This window comes from Electrophorus electricus, chromosome 23 (assembly GCF_013358815.1).
Source record: "Electrophorus electricus isolate fEleEle1 chromosome 23, fEleEle1.pri, whole genome shotgun sequence".
Lineage (NCBI taxonomy): Eukaryota > Metazoa > Chordata > Actinopteri > Gymnotiformes > Gymnotidae > Electrophorus > Electrophorus electricus.
The window spans coordinates 5038857-5060453 of NC_049557.1; the positions used below are offsets into that span (position 1 = coordinate 5038857).

Below are 21597 nucleotides of genomic sequence, written 5' to 3' on the forward strand. Positions count from 1 at the left end.
TATTTCAGTTTCAGAATGAAGACAAATCTGTCCTCCCATCTCCCCCTCTCTCTCTCTCTCTCTCTCTCTCTCCCTCTCTCTCTCTGTCTAGGTAATCTGGGGCGTGTGGACTACATCAGCGAGTTTGAGTTTGACCTCTTCATCCGGCCCGATACATGCAACCCTCGCTTCAGAGTGTGGTTTAACTTCACAGTTGAGCACATCCGGGAGACACAGGTAGGTCCGGAGCAAGCCTCCCGCCAAGCCCCTCCCCCTCTCCATGCTTACCAGGCCTCCTAACATGGTCTAATGATCTGGGCTGATCCTGGAAGAACCAGGCATCAAGAGCATGCAAGGCAACCCAGACCTGCGGGTCATTAAACCTGCACCTCATCTGGAAAAAGTGCTCACCATGACCTCGAGATGCAGCTCACACAAAATGGAGAATCTACCGATACCGAACCTCTCTGCTAACAGTTTCTGCAACTTTGGGTGGGGATGCTGGAAAGTTTTGAATGTCATGTGAGATTGAGTGACACAGCAGATGATGTCTGCCTGTCATTATCATATTGATGATATGACAGAAGATTCTCAAACCTCTGCACTAATGTGACCTGCTCTCTGTCCCCATGGCCACAAAGTCAGACAGTCTACAGCCTAATCAGATTCATTATATTCCCAATTGCTGACATGAATTCTCAAAAGATCGTCTGACTGGTATTTTAAGTGGCAGCCTGTGCTTGAATCAATAACTCAAATGAATCATAAATCATTTGCATTGACATGAATCTAATAAATCACATTTCTTAAGCTGGGATTCACTCAGATGACTGAAGCTTTTCATGAATGTAGGCAGACCTCTTTACGAATAGGATACACATAGTGACTTGGTACAGCTTACTAATGTTCACATGCGTTTATTGTTTGGTTAGATTACTACGTAGTGCTGTCTTCTCCTCTCAGAAGGACCCTCCGATAATTCACTGCATTTTCTTGTCTCAGTTACCAATAGGAAGTGGTACTGGACCGGTTCTGAGTCCCGCACAGCCTTGTGGCATTTCCTCTAGGACTGACACTCTATTTTCTCTCCTTCCCACTCTCCCTGTCACTGTGCCGACAGGCGATGTCCAGTGCAGAGCTCGGAGGGTTGCTATTGGAGGGGAACAGTGGTCACGTGCCACGGTGATATGTGGGCATAGAGGGTGTGTCCGACGGCTGGACGACAGGCCAGGCGGCCGGGCCGGGGCGGGGCTTGGCCGGGCTGGGCTGGGCTGGGCTGGGCTGGGATATGATGGAGGGGGGATGGGGTAATGCTGAGGTGGGGGGGGGGGGTGTGTGCTTTCGTTTCTTTTTATTAGCCCTGATTGGAGCCTCATCAGCCCTGCCATTTCTGATTAATGGTGGGAGAGAACGGCACTGTGAATGGGAGCCAGAGGAGGGCTTCTGGGTGGTCCTGCGCTCAAGCCTCCTGCACGTGTGTGCTCGTGGAGGAGAGAACATGCGAGGAGGATGGAGGGAGGCGGCAGGAGCGAGGGAAAGAGGGACAGAGAGGCAGGGAGTGGATGAAAGCGCGGGATGCTGTAGCTGTCTCCTGTAGCTTGGCTCTATATCGGCCCATCTCCCTGCAGTGCTGTAGTCAGCGCTAATCAAATTTTATGGGCGAGAGATGAATGGGAGCGCTTCGCCGGGAGCCTGATCGATTTTAGGGCCAGATACGCTTCTGCATCCTGTGCCAACAGGATATTTGCTGCTGTGGCAAAAAAGAGAAAGAGCAGCAACACACACACACACACACACGCGCGCGCACGCACACACACACTACAGGTGGCAAAAGAGAAACATTTACACTATTAGCGTCAGAGCGGCTTTGTTGATGCCACCCCCACAGTCTGGAGCCACCCACAGCCAGCCGTTCACGCCCTCTCCCTAATCTCTCTGCTATCATTCCAATTTCCGTTTAAAATGAGGACTAGTGTGAATTTAATCTACTTCAGTAGGAGGAGGTGGAGAAACTGGGTTGCGAGATGGTGTTTATTTGAGGCATGCGTGTGCATGCACACGCATGTGCGCGTATGTGTATGTGTGTGAACGCACGCACTCGTATGTGTTTGTGTGTGTGTGTGTGTGTGTGTGTGAACGTGCTGGTACATTGTGCCTCTGTTGTGATGTGCTCCTGATTGGCCAGCGTTCGATGGGAAAATAAAAACACAAATAGCAGGAATAATGGAACGGGCACATGAACGTGTGCGTGTGTATGTGGATGGCTGTGCACTATAGAGATATCAGGGTTGGCACAGCGGACTCGGCTGGAGAGTTTTATCCTCCTAAGCCTGCCAACTCCCAACTCTCTGCCGGGAACAGGGGAATAGGAAACAGTAAAAGCCCGTGATATTGGAAGTGAGATGACCATTTTGAAGGGATGTAAGCTGGTGAAACAGATTTGGTCGGCCTCAATCAGCTTAGCAGCTTTGTGGAAATTGGCTGCGGCATAACGTTTTTATGATGGATGGATGTCCCCCCCCCCGCCTCCACCCACCCCGGCCCTCCCCACCTCCTTCATCCCAGATAGCTGACTACCTCCGTGCTCTCCTTCAGATCGGCGGGTGGGGGAGCTTGCGGGTTAATTACACTGTCACCGGTTGGAGGTAGGGTTGAGGCTGCCGTCGCATGCTGCCTTTGCATGTGCCAGCAGAGCCTTTGTGTGCTTAATGAGCCATGAGATTCACAGCCCCCTGTGCTGGGATGAAGGTTGGGGCGGGGCACACAGAGTTTCACCGACACCTGTGCTGGGATGAAGGTTGGGGCGGGGCACACAGAGTTTCACCGACACCTGTGCTGGGATGAAGGTTGGGGCGGGGCACACAGAGTTTCACCGACACCTGTGCTGGGATGAAGGTTGGGGCGGGGCACACAGAGTTTCACCGACACCTGTGCTGGGATGAAGGTTGGGGCGGGGCACACAGAGTTTCACCGACACCTGTGCTGGGATGAAGGTTGGGGCGGGGCACACAGAGTTTCACCGACACCTGTGCTGGGATTACGATAGTGAGGGGGGAGTTTCACTGCTCTGTTTAATGAAGCAGAGGTTTTCATCAGATTTTCTGTGCAGATGGATAGTTAAAAGGCTTTTCTTCATTTTGTTTATGTTACTTGTACCTGGGATATTCATCACACTTGTTGTCTTGGTTGGATCCTTTGTGGTTTAAGAGTCACAGCTCACTGTTGTGACTTCAGTGCCTACATGGTAACCTCCATGTGTATTTGTGCACACAAACCATAATACAGTCTTCCATCGCCATGGTATTCTTCTGTCTTCTTCTATGGTATGTTGTCCAGCTGTGTGCGTGTGTGTGTGTGTGTGTGTGTGTTTGTGTGCGTGTGCATCGGGGAGACAGAGAGACAGGGAGGGACAGTGGGAGAGAGAGAGAGAGAGAGAGAGAGAGAGAGAGAGGTGTTATCACTCCCGTATCAGCGGGGAGTCTTATTTAAGGCTGTAAAATGTCTGCCTTTTGCTGCGGCTCTTCGGGGGCGGGGGAGTGCAGTCTCGGCTGGCTGTGCAGAGAAGCTCCCCACTGAAATGCCCACACGCCCAAGATGGAGGACAAATGTAAAGTTAGGGATATCGGAGGTCGCACATACCCCCTAAGTGCAATAATCCTGTTTCAAAGGACAGTCAGAAGCCTATTTTCTCTGAGTAATTTATCTGCAGAACACGTTGCACACTAACCGCTATCGGGAACATCGCTGATGTGAGCATCAAATGTACAGTGCTTGTTTTTCATATTGTGACAATGTGAACAGCAGTGATAGTGGCTCACTTAGATCACATGCAGTGATGGTAATGGATTATGTCGAAATTGATTTAGATTTTTGATGATAGCCCTAATTAAAGTCTTTAAAGTCTCTTTGAGCCACTCTCTGCGTGAAAAGTCAAAGGCTCCTGTTAGCTGGTGCAGGGGAGTGCAGCACATGGGCTTGGTGTGGTGTTGCTGTATAATGTTAGGAGGAGAGATGCACAGAGGAAAGTCCCTGACCCGTCCATGAGCACCGTAATGGATGAGGTGCATATTGATTTTTCTGCTGGGGTCGGATGGAGTGTGTGTGTGTGTGTGTGTGTGTGAGTGAAAGAGTGAAAAGCAGGGAGAATTGAGGTGTATTGAACTTTGTGTATGTGTGTGTGTGTGTGTGTGTGTGTGTGGCTGAGTGAGTAAGAGAGTAAGTGAGAGCATAAGTGTGTGTGTGTGAAAGAGAGAGAGAGAGAGAGAGAGAGAGAGATAGTTCCAGGAATGGGTGTGCCTGGCTTGCTCTTGGCTCTGTGTTCTGGGAAGGATGCTGGAGATTGTGCTGTGTAATATCAGGCCAGCCTCTGCGCCTGCCTCTCCAAAGCTGCATAATGGCCTTTTATCAGCGTGGGCAGAGTGAGACACACACACACACACACACACACACACACACACACACACACACACATACACATACGCGCATATATAAAACGTCCAGTAGCCTCCAGAGGCTGGGCAGAGGCATCAGCAGGGCGTGGCTGGCCGTGTGCGCTGCTCTCTGCATGAAGCTGTAGACAGATAGACAGATCAGTCTGATCTGATGGTGGGGGGTGCTCCTTTTGACACTGATACATACACACACACACACACACACACACACACACACACACACACACACACGCAAACACACACATCCATGTTCATCTACAAACTACTCTGTTCATCAGTAAATAATTGAGTAAAATAAATGAAACTAAGCGACTAACAACCAAAATCCCCCTCTCATTTCCCCTTCTCTTTGTTCTTTTTTCCCTCGTGGATCCTGCATGGTTTGGGTGGCTGGTGTTTTACACCTGCACTGTGCCTGTGTGTACGCTCAGCTTGGGGAGGGAAGGAGGGAGGGAGGGAGGGGGTGAGAGAGAGAGAGAGAGAGAGAGAGAGAGAGAGAGAGAGAGAGAGAGAGAGAGAGAGAGAGATTGCGCTTTTAGTCTCTCCCCCTGCCGCCATGTTACGGGGGGGCGTTTGCAGCTGGTGGAGAACAGAGCAGATGTGTTGGAAGTGGCGCGGCTGGGGTTCAGGGCCTGGCGAGGCCGATTGGGGATTATACCTGTAATTTCATTGGAAGAGCTGGTGAGTCATAGCCCTGTGTGCTGATGGTCAGTCTGCCCAGGCCTGCCTTCACATGCTCACAACACTATCACCTGTGAAAATGCCTTCGTGTTGTTAGGTGTCCTGTTTGCTGTGCGTCCCGTAATACCGCCGTTCCCATGCAGATGCTTAATGGTCGCTGGCGTGCTTCAGCACTGCCACTACTGCAATGGCGTCCTGTTCCTGTGCATTCCCTGGAAGATGGGCGCCGATAATGCCACGTGATCCGCCCCCGTTAAGGCAGCCAAGGCCCAGCTTTTGTTTACGATCGAGGCGAGCCCGTGCCAACGTGCCCAGTGCCCGAGCCCGAGCCCCATGCTTTGCTGAGACGGAGCAGATTGCATACGGCGGGCGCATTTACACAGCTGCTGAAGGGAGGACTAACTGAGCTAATGCAGTGGGCTGTGGCCCACCTGTTCCAGGATAGACACATCACCTTATTTCACAGACCCCTGCTACAGAGGCTTGGAGGCCCACAGCTACAGATGCGTGGGGCGCATCTGGTTCCCACGTGTAGATAGGGTGTGGGTGCGGGCCATATGGGCCCTGTGGCAAGCACCCCTGGGTAGGGAGCATTTGCACGCTCCCCCTGCCACACCAAAGTCCCAGATTTCATGGCAGTATCTTGCCTTGGGTTTTGGTCTATAGGAGCCATTCTGATTGGTTGAATGTAGGTATGCGGGGCTCAAAGTCAAGAGAGGATTTTACTGTGCAAGGCCAGACATAAAAATGCAAATGAAGTCTGGGCCTGAATTAATTCGGTGGCTGTAGGTATCGTATTCCTGGGCTCTTGGTAGCCTATAAGAGGAGGGCTCAGTGACTGATCTCCATGCTCTTCCTCCCTGCCCTAACCCATCGTTTGCCAGACATGACATGTACGTGGCGAGGCACAGTGTGTGTGTTACTTTAGCATGCTCTGCCTTGATGCCTCCTTTATTCCTGTATGGGTGCTCAGCTTAATCGCTCACACACACCCCTCCCCTGCTCGCCACTGTCTGGTTATTTGCAGTAATTACTGCCTAAATTGTTCATGTTGTATCTGTGTTTAGTTCCAGCAGGCTGAGCGACTGGTGGCCGGGACGGGAAAGCATGGCGTTCACATGGAGCTGCCACCTGACGCACACGTGCGTGCCCGTCGCCTGGTAACCACCCTGAATCCCCTCACAGGGCCGCGTGGAAATAAAGAAAGCCAAGCAAGGGCCTCGGCTGCAGGTGCCGAGTTCAAAGGGCACCACACCCTGGTCCCCGCTAGCCCAGAGCTACACGCGGCCACCGGGACCACTGCACACGTGTGAGACCCCCCCCCCCCCCCCGTGCGGGGCCTCTGTGACGCTCAATTCGGCAGTCATGGGGAGTTTCAAACCAACTTTGTTAGCCTGCTCTTAAATCGCCCACGGCCGTTTCCTGAGCAGAGAGGATTGGAATGTGGTTCAAAAATACCACGGCTGCAGAACGAGCCGTGTTTATCTAGATGGTCTGCCGGTGGAGGAGCACCACGGCCTTCCGGGGGCTGGGAGCCATCACTCCACATTAGCTGGCCCTGCTCTTCTTCCTTATTGAAACTTATGAAAAGACACAAATTACAAAGCGCCGACATGTTGTGCTCCTGCAAGCCTGTCATAATGCGCTGATTGTAGATATTATGGATAAAGCCCGTGCACTCGGCCGTCTGCGTGTCGGACACGCACACCAGACCGCACACACATTTGCATTCTCATTCCGTTCAGCAGCTTCCACTTATTACTCCAAAATTGTTTTTGAATCTTCCAATTCGGCGTGTGCGAGGCTGTATTGAATGCCATTTGGTATATATCATTTGATGTGGGGGCAGCACAGAAAAGTGCTGTCAATCTGCGTTCATGGCTAATGTGGTTAAGTAGAGCCAATATGGCTGTTTTCACCAGGCACTGTTGAGGCCTGGCCGTGAGAGGAACGCACCAACACAGATTTGCCACGGCTGTCATAACAGTTTCCTCACTGCTAGAAAAAACATTTAAATATTCAAATATCCCATTATTCCTTCTCAGCTACATTGCATTATATGAAGAACTACACAACAGTGCTCTTACCAGAAAGAACAAGTCCAATGTGACAGTTTTTTCTTTCTTTCATTTTTGAACACCACCTCTGTGACTCTGGGGTCACTGTGTGTGAATAGTTGACATTTTGTAATTTTCTTTCCTGCATTTGCATAATTATCAACAGTTCACAAAGTTTATTAATTAAATCAATGAACTGGAATCAACCAGTCAAAGACAAATGAGGAACGTAATTTGCTGATTATGGTCCTGATTCCTCTGATTGGATTTCTGACTTTGAAGTCATACTCAGCCCTGTGTTCTGCTCCTCATTTAGGCTTCACGCCATGCACAGGTCCTTCATGGACATCTTAGATGATGTATCAGCTACACGGGCCAAAATGGGATGTTTGTTTGGGTTGGAGGCAAAGTATCCCAAGCACTTGTTGTAGTTGCTTGATTTGTTTGTGTGGGTTGTTGGAAGGTGGTAGCCCTCTAGCGGAAGGTTTGCCCATGGACGTGCTGGCCTATGATGTACTGGTGCCCAGCAGGTGAGCTGGGATACACCACACACACACACACACACACACACACACGCAAGCTCACACCCTGACACAAGCGCACCCAGGGAGAGAACAAGTGAGCGAGAGAGCAAAGATGGCCATTTGTGACGGAGGTTGGTCCAGGCCGGATGTTATCTCCCAGCAGCACCTGGGGATTGTCGGCGTGGAAACGGCATGGATTCATAAATCAGAGCTGGGTCCTGACAGTGTGTGTTCTGGCTGTCATGGCTGCAGGTAAGGCGAGGGAGGCAGGATGTCAATGAAACAAAGCAGCACTTACTCATGGGCTGGGGGTGGGGGGGGGCACCAGGGGCTCTGAGTGGCCTCTGTGGGCCTCCAGGGACCCCCAGTTCCTGCTGCAGCCACTGGCGTTTCTTCAGCTGTCTTCCCGCCATGAATTTTTCACGCGGCTTGCTCCCTTACCTGCACACCAACTGGCTTTTAACGCTGCATGCACACATTAAACTTACACCTGCGCTCAATTCAAATTACGCTGTTTGTCAGATTCATAGGCGGTGGCAGAACCTATATAAAGACGTTATTAAACCTGTAAAAGATTAAACATTACCACATATGGAAATGCACAGTGCTTTACTGTACATCACCCATCATCTTAACTGTGTTGTTCTTTGAAATTTATGCTAAAAGTAAATCCAACAGGCGCACACTCCATCCGCTGTGTTACTACACTCTTGCCTGGTCTTCTCACAGGGTTCGGCTTTGCTGTGATGATGGCTGATATAATAATGGAAACAAAAACGTGTCTAGTAGCTTACGGAGGCGAAGCGGGTTGAGAGGTATGGAGAAGTGATACTTACAGCACCACCAGAGCACCACCACACAGCACCACCCAAACCTGAAGCAACACTGACACGTGGAGCTCAGACAGATTAATTTAGGGCTTTTCTAGACATTATTAGACATGCATAGATGAAACAGAGTTAAGGATTGTCATCACTCTGTCAATACCATAATTACCATATGGTTATTAAACATGTAATGTACAGTGAGATTTGGTGTTGGCTCTTGCTCTGAAATGAATTTCACTCCTCTAAATGGAGCTGCGAAGGAACTTTTTCAAGAGCGTAAGTTGCCTAATGTGGTTGCCCGATTGAATGCGCTTTAATAAGATTGTAAGCGTTTAATTGCCATGTACAGTGAAGTCAGACCATCCTCGGAGATGCTTCTGCTCTCCTGCCTCTCTCTGAGGTGGCCCGGGCTTTGGAAGGAGAGCGCGAGACTGTTTGCTGTCAGTAAACAGCTGGTGTTTTTCTTATGGCTGTAGAAGCTTTGTGCTCTTTGGGGAGGAAGTAAACGCAGCTCTCCTCGCAAACCCCTCAACTGAATCCAAAACTTCTCAACTATCACCTGACTCAGGAACCACTCAAATGAGGCGAAATGTGGAGCTGGCTATGGTCGGACAGGTTAGTTAGAAAAGATATAGGCGTACTTGTTGCACCGACAGAGTCCTGTTACCGGTAATATGTCACTGAAAACATTATCCCTGAGAAAAGGCGTGAATGGTGTTGAGGCCATCCTCAGTGTTGGGTCCCACGGGGGGCCTTTCGGTCTTCCACGCTCGCTCAGAGGCTCACAGTGGCCAGGTCCTCTCTTATGTACTCACGGCGGGAAACGAGCGCTGTCAGGAGAGCAGGCGGGGATTTGATCGACAAACTGGTGTGCGCCACGTGCTTTGGGCTGATGGTGTGCCAGATGTAACCTGGTTTATGTCGCACCTGGAGGACTCTGATTAAGACCTCATTACTCCACGCAGCTCCGAATTAAAACACAGGTTTCGCAGAGTGTCCGCCCGGACGTGCTGGAACCCGACCGAGACATGGAGCGCGAATCACACCCTGCGATCACCATCTCGTTATGCCGCCGCCACAGAAGATGTCCGATTTGGCGCCCGTGCGTCTCCTGAAGCAAGTCTCTCATCCTGGAATTGCCTTTTCCATTTGGCATGACACCAGGCTTCGTCAGATTTCACGCAACTGCTGCAACAAAGGATGCTTGGAATCTCCACAGTATATCGCTGACACGAGATGCACATCGGAATGTCGGCGAATATCTCTTCATTCCTGCTGTTATGATGGAAGGGTGTCACCTGATTTAATAAATGATTAGCATTACACTAATTAAACGGTGACAAAAAAACATCTATTATCTTTGCTTTGGAGATTAGCTGCCTAGACTCTTAAATGTAATGAAGGAAATGCTTAAAGGAATTCTCCTGCACTTTCTTGACGGGGGATTGTGCTTGTACACCACACTGACGTAAATATCATTAATTAAATTCCCTCAGAAATCCGCCTAGCTTCGTTATAGCCATGTTAAAACATGACAGGCTTTCAATGTTGTCAAACTGCTGGTCTCGAGAGAGTGCCTCTGTTTGAAGCCAGTGTTGAATAAATGTTTTTGCTTAGTTGGAGAGGCAGAAATGGGTGGTGAGGGGAGCCCAGTTGGGGGGGGGGTCATGAAAGACGTGCGGAGGAAAAGTTTGGGAGTGTAATGAGAAAGCAGGATGTGGGTTTAGCTATGTGAATCAGCACAGGGAGAGCAGGCTATTAACACACACGGAGTGGTGGCTGAATGCGCTGCCTGTGACAAATGTGTAATTAACAATGATTTTATACCCTCTGTATTCACACATTCACACAGAGGGACTCAATGAACTTCTCCGCTGCTTGGGACTTTGATGGGATCTGCTTTTATTTTGTGTGTTTTTTTTAAAACCACGACAATGCTGTTTCCCCCTTTGCTAACGGAAACTTGCGCGCTCTAGCTGGCTTTTGTGATGTTTTATGACCCGGGCTGTGTTAGTCTGCTGGGAGGCTGTCCTCAGCTCCACTCAGGTTTTCAGAAGGCTCATCTCCTCAGTGAAATAACGCTTCCCTTCTGGGTTGTGGTGGAGGATTAGCGTTGGCTAGCACCTGTCACTCCTGAGCGGCTCTGATCGTAACCGCTTGTTCTAATGAAGTGATTTAGCAGATGTGGTGGGCACGCAGCGTGTGGGGTGGCAATGAGTGTACACACAGGGCCTGTCTGGGCAGGGCAGAAGTGAGGGGGCACACGGCCTGTCTGGGCAGGGCAGAAGTGAGGGGGCACACAGGGCCTGTCTGGGCAGGGCAGAAGTGAGGGGGCACACAGGGCCTGTCTGGGCAGGGCAGAAGTGAGGGGGCACACAGAGCCTGTCTGGGCAGGGCAGAAGTGAGGGGGCACACAGGGCCTGTCTGGGCAGGGCAGAAGTGAGGGGGCACACAGGGCCTGTCTGGGCAGGGCAGAAGTGAGGGGGCACACAGGGCCTGTCTGGGCAGGGCAGAAGTGAGGGGGCACACAGGGCCTGTCTGGGCAGGGCAGAAGTGAGGGGGCACACAGGGCCTGTCTGGGCAGGGCAGAAGTGAGGGGGCACACAGGGCAGGCCAAAGTTTCGATTCTCAACCCAGTCATACATCCATCTTCAGCACAAGCAGTGGATACAGGAATTGAGTCACTGAATAAACAACAATATGACATTTTTGTTACTTTTTTTTTTTTTCATAAAACATACTCAGACTGTAATTTATTGTACAATATAAGCAGCAGGGAATATGCATTATGAATGACCCAGGCATCTGTGAGCAGTGCAAGTTATGATGGATATGACTCTTTATGCATATGTATTTGCATAAGCTCCTCAGTGTAAGGATATGAGTCAACATGTGTAGTTTTTGTAGATGGAAAATGTAAATGGTCTCCTTTCTTGCTTATAGTATCTGATCAGAGCTAATAAGTGGTGTATAACTATTATATATAACAGAATGGGATGCCTGTAGGTCCTGTAGCCAAGCCATTGAAGAAGGAACTCTTAATAAAGAAAAGTCATTTAAATCTAAGCTTTAAAAAAATGAGGATGGAAAAGTTTACCGAACTCCACCGAACGTTCAGTACACCTGGTCCAGGCAGTGTTGCTGCCATGGACGCGACTGTTAAATGAATTTTATGGATTGGTAACTGTGGGTCACCTTGTTATAAGGAGATTGAAATTCTTTGTGGGTGTGTGTGTTCAGGGGGTTGAGCTGTAAACTGTATTAACCTGAGCAGACATGCCTGTGGGGCACACAGTGTAGTGTTTCATTCAAAAATACAGGTCTGGTTGGGCGGGGGGGCAGTCTTGCACAGCCACCTTTAAATGCCTTATTTATTGTTTCCGAGCTTTTCCTCACCCACTGCTGGAATTAGTCTTGCTGGAGCGCGTTGGTGTATGACTGCTCACAACTCTACATCTTTTCATGACATTCAGTGGCCAAGAACAGTAGAGGGTAGGGTATGGTTTCAAGCTCTGAAGCTCTGCTCAGGTTTGCTGCACCTTGTGGGACAGTTTTAGATGAAAACAAAAATAAAACCACGTGTGTAATCACGCTACCCACAATCTACAATATGTATTACTGTTATTAAAGTCTGAGGTCATTCTGGGGCAGCTGTGCCAGGGTGTAGCTATTCCTAACCTAGACTTAAATCAAAAGTTTTGTAGTGCGAATATTGTTAGTACCACTATGCTTTGGCAGTAGTACTACAGCCAGACCTTGAAAACTGCAATATTGTTGCTGGGATGCTGTGACTTTGTTTTGATGGTGAACCTCATGGCTATCTGGAATGTATCGGTATCAAAAAAGTTTCAGGAAAGCATGAATCCCGAGGCTCACCCCTGCTCCTATTCTTTCAGCAATAGGCTATTAAACCCAAGCCCAGTTTTGATGGGCCTATTTCTCCTCTCAGTTTCCTGCTTCTAAATCCAAGCATGCTCCATATTCTCTTTTAGTTTCTCTCCTCTGTTTTCCCCTCTCCTTCTCTCCCTCTTTCCCTCTCTCTCTCTCTCTCTCTCTCTCTCTCTCTCTCTAGTGAATACCATTGCTCAGGCAGTGAGGTGTTGCAGGCACTTTGTTGCTGACCGTGGTGCTGAAAGCCCTCCCGCTTTCACATTGCCTGAGTGTTCATTTCATGGTCCATATAACGTGCTCGCCATTTGTCAGCTGGCCGTTAGCATGGCTGCTTATTTCTTTAACCCCTTCCCTTTCGAGCCATAACAAATCAAACACACATTGGTTTCAGCTCACAGCAGACAGCCACCTGCCACTGTTTCTGTTTTCTTACAAAGCCATACACACCTGTGAGTAATATGTGAAGTGTGGAGAGTTTTACTGGACTGCTTTCAGCAAGTACACCATAAAACCACAAATTAGAATTTTACTCTAACAGAGTTCAATTTAATTCAAACTCTTATGTAGGAGTTAATTTCACTTGGTTGCTTTTATGTAATTTCTGCATTGGGCTGATGTGCGAAGTGGAATAAATATAGCTTAAACAATGCCTTTCTCAAAATGCACAATATTTTATTTTGAAGCTTGCTCTTTTAAATATTGTGGGAAGAACAAAGCCACTATACTGTATTTTACAGACTTAGCAAAGCTACAATGGTGCAGGTGTATTAAGAGACCTACACACTGGCCTTCTGCAGGTTGGATTGGAGTGTTGTTCTGACCTTTGACAAAAGGCTGACCAGGCCTTTCTTTAAAGTGCAAAACAATAACACACACAACCCCACACTCATTCCCATCCTCTCTAATAAACCATGTGCTTTGTATGGTGTCCTGCCTTTCCAACGTCTATATTGTCCTTCATGCCATGCTGAATTTGTGAGCAGGAGTGCCAAACACTAAGTAAATGTGTTTTTCATTCTGCCCACCTCTTCCCCTCCCATCCCTTGTCTCAAGATCCCCTGCCGGTCTTACATACACACATACACACACACAAACACACACACGCACACACACACACACACACACACACACACACACACAGCCCATCGCTCCTCTGAGGACTCTCTGCCTGTCTTTCTGCAATCTCTTCCTTCTGCATGCCTGTTGTTGTCTCCTTCACACTCTGTTGTTTCTGGCAGGTCTTGATAGCAAGACACACATGCGTGCGCGCACACACACACACACACACACACACACACACACACACACACACACACACACACGCACACACACCTACCTTTTCTCAGTCCTGAAAGCATAGCAAGCTGTATAAAGCTTAACGATCTCACTATAACAGTGGAAACAAGCCACAGTATAAACTCGTATTGTTTTGAGAAAGTGCTGCAGTAATTAATAGTTATGACACAGGAGTTTTCCCCTGGCACTTTTGAACTGCAGCTCTGGAGGAAAACACAAAAGTGAGGGAGAGAGAATAATATTTGAAAAGACGCAACTCAGGAGAACATTTGTTATCAGCTATTAGATGGAATGCAGCATTTAATTTTCTGACTGCCCCCAGTTGCTTTTTCATGGAAATAAAGATTGAGAAGGAGTTTGAAGCAACACACGCACGCAAGCGTGCACGCATACACATACACACACACACACACACACACACACATTCACATACACTCACATGCACGTAACCTGCATTATTACCCAGTGAGAACTGCAAAATAAGGAGTTCATTAGGTATGAGAAACAGTTTCTCTTCTGGTTCTCCTCCATTGCTTTTGGGGGCCGTCGGAACAGAACGTCTCTGGCGAATAAGGTAAGGAGTCTTCTCCCCTAGAAGTGCTATTATCCAGATGGTGCCATTAACAATTACACCGCTACATTTTCCTTTTTATAATTGACTCCATAGGCTATTAGGCAGGTTGGCATCAGGTTGGGCTCGCGTGAATCTTGTCCAGATGTTATGAAGCAGACAGGGGTGAGTGGAGGGAGCGCGAGAGAGCGGGAGGTGAGGGAGGGGGAGCTGTTATGAGCGGGCGCGCTGAGGGCCTGGGTGCTGTGCAGATGGACGCTGGAGGTGCGCGGGGGAAAGAAGTCAGACTCAATTAAATCAACGTCTCTATTACCCCCCCACCCCCCCGAGCTTCCCAAGCATGAATATTTCTGCACCTACCGTCCACGTGATGTTGTTCACTCGCCGCCCCATGCTTTCAGATTTGTTTTTTTATTTATTATTGATTTGTTTGTTTATTAAGACCTGTCAGCCAGAGGTGAGATAAGGTCCATGTTTCAAAGAAAGAATAAATAGCTGCTTCTGGTCTTCTGCTTCACGCGGGTCACTTCCGGCCACCGCGTTGGCTGTCACGTGTGTGCTGAGGCTATATCTGTGGAGTCAAAGAGACTCGGTTGCAGTTTGAAGGGCAAACGATGGCCAGCCGCTTCCTGGCTGCCGTTCTGCCACTGTGTTCCCAGAAGTCCTTGTCCTTGCTAAAAGGTTCAGCTTTCTCTTGTCTTCAGTATCCCTCAGATCAGAATTAGAATCTCTTTATAACCCAAAGTGAACAAAAACGGTATGGATTATTCAATAGCCTGCCGGCTGGCCAGAGGCCGAGAGCTAGTCTGCCGTGTCCATTCGTTATTAGTAAACAGATCAATGGCTCAGACGGAGGCACGGCCAGGCCAGGGCGGGCCCTCCGGGGCCGCGCTTGCTCGTGCTCTTTCTCCCTGGAGCGAAAAATCATCATCTGGCAACCGATGACCCCCTTGGCCACCGGTTTACCTTGCGGTGAGATCTGCTGGGGAAGGGGAGAGATGTTTTGGCTGCACGGCTGCTTCGGCGTGCCATCTCCAGAGTTACCGTCAGATTAATGCTGGACTTGCCTTAAATCAATACGCGTGAGGGAGCGCTGGTGGGCTGGGAACACCGATCTGTTTGAAACAACGTACATGATATTTGGCTCAGAGTCATGCTTTATGCTTTCATCTTATTGGTAGGACACCAGCTTTTCAGGCATGGTTGTAATTGCCATGGGAAAATAGTACTACTTTATTGGAAATAAAGTCCTGATATACTGATATACTTAAAAAAATGGCCTATTTGCCTGAATTACCTAAAATACATGACTCTGTGTATGTTTATGTTGGACTGGGTTCGGTAGTGAGATACTCCAAACCGTCTCTTTTTACTTTGCGAGTGCATAACTTACAGAAAGTACTTTGGATTAAGATGTGAGAAATATGATGCAATCAAAATTAAAACTGCCGGCAAGCAAACAACTCGGATTTAAGTCCAGCTCCCCGAGAAAGCTCCTTAGAGTCCCAAAGACTGCAGCCCGGTTGCGTCCCACCGTCGGCTCCTGGAAGTATGGGCTAATAAGAATGATGAACATGGCCGCAGCATTGAGTGTGGCTGGGTGCTGCCATGAGTGGAGGAGGTGTGGTGACGTGCACAATGGGGCGGGGAGGTCTCCGGCCTGACCACACACTTAAAAGCCCTTTTAATCGGAGGCGGAGCGGCTCAGGGCTGATGAATGGGGGTGGCGATAGCCACAGCTCTACCTGAACCCGAGTGATCACTTCAAGCCTGGTTCCATTTCCATCTCTTTAGTGTCTCTACTCTCACTGTCAGCCACTTCATCCAATGTGAGTTATTCTCCCGTTAAAATGTTAGAGCTGTGGGCGATTGTTAATTTTGCTATGGGACTAGCGCGGAGAGTGTCTATGCACAGTAGAGGCAGGGGGCATTCAGCAAGTGCACTCCAGTGAATGTAGCCGTAAGAACGGCTCACGGTAATGACAGACGGCATCATTTTCTGCCACACTGCTGTACAGCGACACAGTCGGAGTAGTTGATTCTGCATCAGGTTGAACAGGAATAAATTGCGACGCTGCGGCGTATTTGTGGCCTGCCAGTCCCTGTAGTGCTATTTTAGGGCAGGAACCGCTCGACTTGCCAGCCACAGCAAAGTTCAGCTCCAGCTTGTTAGCGCGGTTGATAAGGCGTTCCAGCGTGGGGGACTTTGGCTTCCATCATTACGCTCTCAGAGGATGGGACTGGGGGAGCCAGCACTCTCCAGCCCTAATCAACACGCTAATCAGCCAGGGCCTCCAGCACACTGCTGTCTCCACGAAATTGGCCAAAGTCAAGAGGGTCTTTCCTCGCAACGCTCTCCTTTCATGCATTCAGCGGCCACTCCAAATCAGAATCTAAAAGGAACTGGGATGGAGATGTTTATCACTCGGGAGAGCTCACCTCTCCTTTGGTGTGCTGCAACAGGCAGAGCTGAGCTAAGGACGTTCTGCGTCTGCAGGACCACGGACCAGTAGAAAACAGTGGAAGGCTGTTTGCTGGGGCTTTATTTACACACCACTGGCTGAGAGGCCCCTGCTCCTTCACGGGGCTGTAGTGCCTGGGCGATGCTACAGGAGAGCTCATACATGGCTGTCTGTAGCACTACAGCACCCTGGAACACAGACTAGGGACCATGACTTTAGCATCATCACCCAAAGCTGTTTCACTAGCTCCCCCACCTTCTAGCCATCAACCCGCCCCACCCCCTTTTTTTTGTTGTTGTTGATGGATTAGAAGTGTAGTGCTGCTCTGAGCATGCAGGGGGTGCTAATGTGGGCTATTTTTCACCCCTGAACCCTGCAGTGTGATGACTTTCTCACTTCTCATTAAGAGCTTGTTGAAATGCTGCCGCCCCATTACTCAATTTAGCGCACTGTCAGCGCTTGGCCTCTCTGCCTCAAGCCTGAGCTGCCTCTCTGGCTCAACCCAAAGCTGCCTCTTTGCCTCAACCGGAGCTGCCTCTCTGCCTCAACCCTGGGCATTCCAACCATGCACAGCAGAGCTCACAATCCGTGTGCATTCCCACCATCGCCACGCTGCTCGTGCTTAACCCCCATGACTGCACCCTGTCTCCAACCCCCTTCTCTGCTCCAGGCCCAGCCAAATGGAAATTGCAGTCTGCTCTCCCAATGTATTTGTTTTGCCTGACAGGCACTGCAAGAGTGCCTCACCCTCCCTGGATGGCATCTAATGCCGTGAACCCTTGTATGAACCTCTCATACAAGTTGCTTTTGTGGTTTATTAGTACGTTTTTCCATGTCGCTTGGTGCTTAAATCACACTGAACCTGTTATCTATAAAATCAAGATGCTGAGAAATATTTTAGACATCACATATTTTATACATTTTTATAGAAATGTTTAAGATTAAGTAGAGTTAGCTATGATCTAACTTCCTCAGATTTCATGAATTCCTGTGGCTACCTTTAAGTAGTGGTTAATGTCTGTTTTAAACAGACAGTAACCACTACATGTTCCATCTTGTTGAGTTATAATTTCTTTCTAATTATGTATTTTAACTCTTAGCAGTGGTAAGTAGGCTCTGTGTTAGAGTTTTATGGGCTGCATAACTGGAACATTCTGCCATTTGGAAGAGTGGGAGATGTGTAACTGTTTCTCACCCTGTTCTTTACAAGTTCTCTCATTTCTCAGGCGACCTTCTAGCTTCGCTCTGTTCCTGCTGACACTACTTCCTTCTATCTTTATCTTCTTTGTCTCTCTGTTTCCCCCATGCTTGCGCTCTCCTCCTCTAATCTCTTTCTCATTCCCCTGTTCCTGTTCAGAGTGTGTGCGTGTGTGTGTGTGTGTGTGTGTGTGTATGTGTGTGTGATTTATCAGTGACATTCAGTATGGTCCCACTGCACTCTCTCCTGCTAAGACAGGTAGGACTGCTGCTGGGATATATTTTAATTACAGATTTAGTCAGAAGTAATTAAGCTTTTATATCTAAGGGGACAGCTCAATACTCTCCACTGTTCTATACAACTTTAAATACAGTTAAACACACACATGCACACACAACCACGTACACATACAGCCTGTCTTACTCACTGTCTCCAATCATCCACACAGTTGTTTATTAAACACCTGCACGCACACACACACTCACATGCACACTTTCTCTCTCACAGGTTATGCACACACAGGTAAATATATAATTACATTAGGTCTAAATGAATAATTAAAAACTCTAAATATTACTCGCAAGATTTTAGTTTTAATTTGGTTGGGCATTTAACAATATTAGTTTTATTGGATGGACCAACCCTGTTGCTTCTTGGCATGAAAATATGAAAATCTTCAAACTTGTTATTATACGCTGAACCAGATTCTTTATTTTTTTTTATGATTCACATGAACTTTACATTGGCAAGAACAGAAGCTCTGCAAGCAGCACTGATATTTGACTACACAGAGGCGCGCACTGGAAACCCAGGCCGAGGTATTAGCTGCCATACGTTCCCTTAAACACATGGATGTTATTTGGCTGGGAGACATTCAGCCATTCATCATACCGACTCACAGGGCGTAGGGCAGAAAGGCTGGCTTGCCCTGCCGTGTGCGGCCGTGGACGGATCTCTCTGTGTTCGCGCGAGAGGAAGGCGACGGTGGCGAGTGGAGGCTCATCTTCTCGCATTCAGCCTTTAAACACATTGAGGAAAGAAGGGGATGTATAGGAGATTAGGTGCGAGTGGCCTTGTGTGAGTGAGTTTGTGAGAGGGAGCGAGACACACACACACACACACACACACACACACACACCGCACACACACAGATGGAATGACTTCTCTGGGATTACAGTGTGGTTGGGGGAGCAGAGAGGTGGTAATTGCATTTTAATTACAGTGTTGATGGTTTTGTGCTCTGCCAGATGGAAGCTTCTTTACAGATATGCGCAAAATAAATCAGCCGATTGCAGCAACTCTCCCGTTGCAGCCCTCTGACATTCTCTCTCATTCTCCCCCTGGGCCCCGTACCCCTGTATTCCCGCTGTCTTCCTGTTCACGTTCCTCTTTTCTTCTTATTTGACTTTTTCAGCTCGTAGCCCCCTCACCTCCTCCATCTTTGTCTCTGTTGCCTCCAAGTTCCCAGGAAATCCCTCCAACCACACTTGCCTCAAGGTCGAAGATAAACTCTCAAGGCACTGGCCATGTTCATGCCTTCACCAGTGTTCACCAGACAGTGCTTGTGCTTTCATCTTGCCTAGATAAAAAAAGGAAAATGTTTGTTGTATTTTGAGTTGAATTTACCCCATGGATATATTTGTAGACATAATGGATAATGTTTTATTTTTCTAAAAAATGCAGTCCATGGGAGCCAGCACGTGGTGGAGAAACTTGCAAGGTCCAGACACAGTTTGTGCTCTTACAGCAAATGCCCAGCAGATCTAATGAAAACATTCTGCATTTGAGCAGTATTTCAGAAGTGTTGCAGTGGACTACTTATTAATTTATGTCATTATTTGGCACGTAGTGGCTCTTTGCTTTGGCAGATTTTAATTTTTTTTTTCTTTTATTGCTTTCTTTATGCTTACTAATTTGTGTTCCATTATAAAAAGTCCCCCATTTATGGGAAGATTTCATTCAACAAAGTTTTGTTTTCTGCTAACAAAATTAGCTGTCGTGTCGCCCCTGCATGGCAGTGTGAAGTCGCGCTCGCAAGACAGCAGCTGACCGCCTCTCATCACCGAGCAGCGCTAGGAATCCGGCTGTAGGGGCCAGTCACAGGCCCAGGGGCTTTGGTTCAGACCCCAACTCCCCATCTCACAGGCTGGATCACCTGTGGCTACTTTCTGTTCTTAACTAACTGTCTGTGGGAGATAAGGTGTGCGCGATAAGCCGTCTGAGGGGGAGACGCCCCCACCTCGACACAGAGCTGTGGCTAGAAGGGAAATGTGTCTATATATCACAAGCAAGCGCGGCTGCAGCGAAGCTGATAGCAACTTAATAGCTTTATGATACGAGGAGGGGAAAACGCCTGCCGTCTCACTTCTCTCTGGCTAATGTCTGTGCGGACGTCTTTGAGCGCCCACGCGCGCACACAGACACAGGAAGTCACCGGCCTCTCGTCTAGAGGCGTTTGTGTGTTTCCCCCGTTCTCTCTGGCAAAAAGAAAAGGTCAGTTCAATCTCAGCTCAAGCTTATCGCACTTTCCCGGGCGTTAACGAACAATTTCTAAACCGGCTAACTAATTCCCGCCTCACAATTAACGTTTGCAAATCACGTTGGAGCCAGAGATATGTGCATTCGTGTGTGGCAGCAGGTTTCCCGGACTTAATGGTGTTCGCATACAGGTCATTTTAATATATTCATAAATTACACCAGGGTTCATTTTAGTGTAGCCGCCAGCTACTGTGCGCACGGCCGTATTTTGAAGAATATTACAGTTGCTACACTTTCCTGGGTGTAAAAGCCGGCAGGGTAATTTGCTGAGAAATTACCCATGTTGCCTTGTAATGTAAGATGGCCAGTGCAATTTTACAACACAATGGTGCGAGCGCAGTGCACCACGCGCCTTCTCTTCCACCAGCGTGGCCGCTCGCCGCCGCCGCCGTGGGCACGTCACCGACACCAGCGCTTGCTTGTTTAGCTGGGGCAGGAAGGCCAGGCGAAGGTCAGGCGTGTCCTCTCAAGCTTGTTTTCTCAGTGGGAGTCTGAGCCTGCAGGCCCGAGCCCAGCAGTGGGGCGGCATGCCAGCCCCACTTTGACATCCGACTCTTTCTTCCTTCTTTTGTTTCAAATCAAAGGTTGCACCGATTTTGGTTAAATGTTCCATGTTTGCAAGACGTGCTGCAAGCAAATGGAACTGATATTTGCAGCGGCGCTGTCTGTTTGCGGAATGCTTGTTGTGGGATTAAGAGGGAAGATTTCTCCTTCTGTGACGTGCAACACATAGGCCTGTATAATCAGATTACCATCGACTGGACTCCTAATGACGCCAGCATGCAACTGCTCAGACACTGCAGTCTGTGGAGGTGCTTTATTGTCGGAAACCTTTGCTGTCGAGCCATGTGGATTTGTACATAACAAAATACAGTTTAAGATAACGCGTATGTGTACGGGTGACGTCAATTGAGACCTTAATTGTGAGGCTGAATGCAGCACCTGTGATTAACAGCTAGGAAGGGCAGAGTAGTGTGGCTTTAGTAATGGAGCCCACCCAGGCCCTCAAGCAGTGAGCTCACTCACGCTTCCCCCCTCACTGGATTATGGAGCACTGGGGTTTCTGCCCGTTCCAGGCGCCCCCATGCCTGCCCACATATGGCATTGCTGCTCTTGGGAACC

The 21597-nt window shown here is 48.7% G+C and overlaps 1 protein-coding gene across 2 annotated transcripts in view; it reads left to right on the forward strand.

The window, feature by feature from the left end:
• The window catches only part of agbl4 (ATP/GTP binding protein-like 4), a 249801-nt gene that overhangs the window by 20411 nt on the left and 207793 nt on the right, over nt 1–21597 (forward strand). The window contains exons 3-4 of one of the 2 annotated variants that reach the window (XM_027001298.2): nt 92–216; nt 6179–6253. In XM_027001298.2, coding sequence (XP_026857099.2) covers nt 92–216; nt 6179–6253 — 200 coding nt within the window. The remainder of the gene's footprint in view (nt 1–91; nt 217–6178; nt 6254–21597) is intronic. The other variant, XM_027001299.2, reaches the window with a different exon arrangement.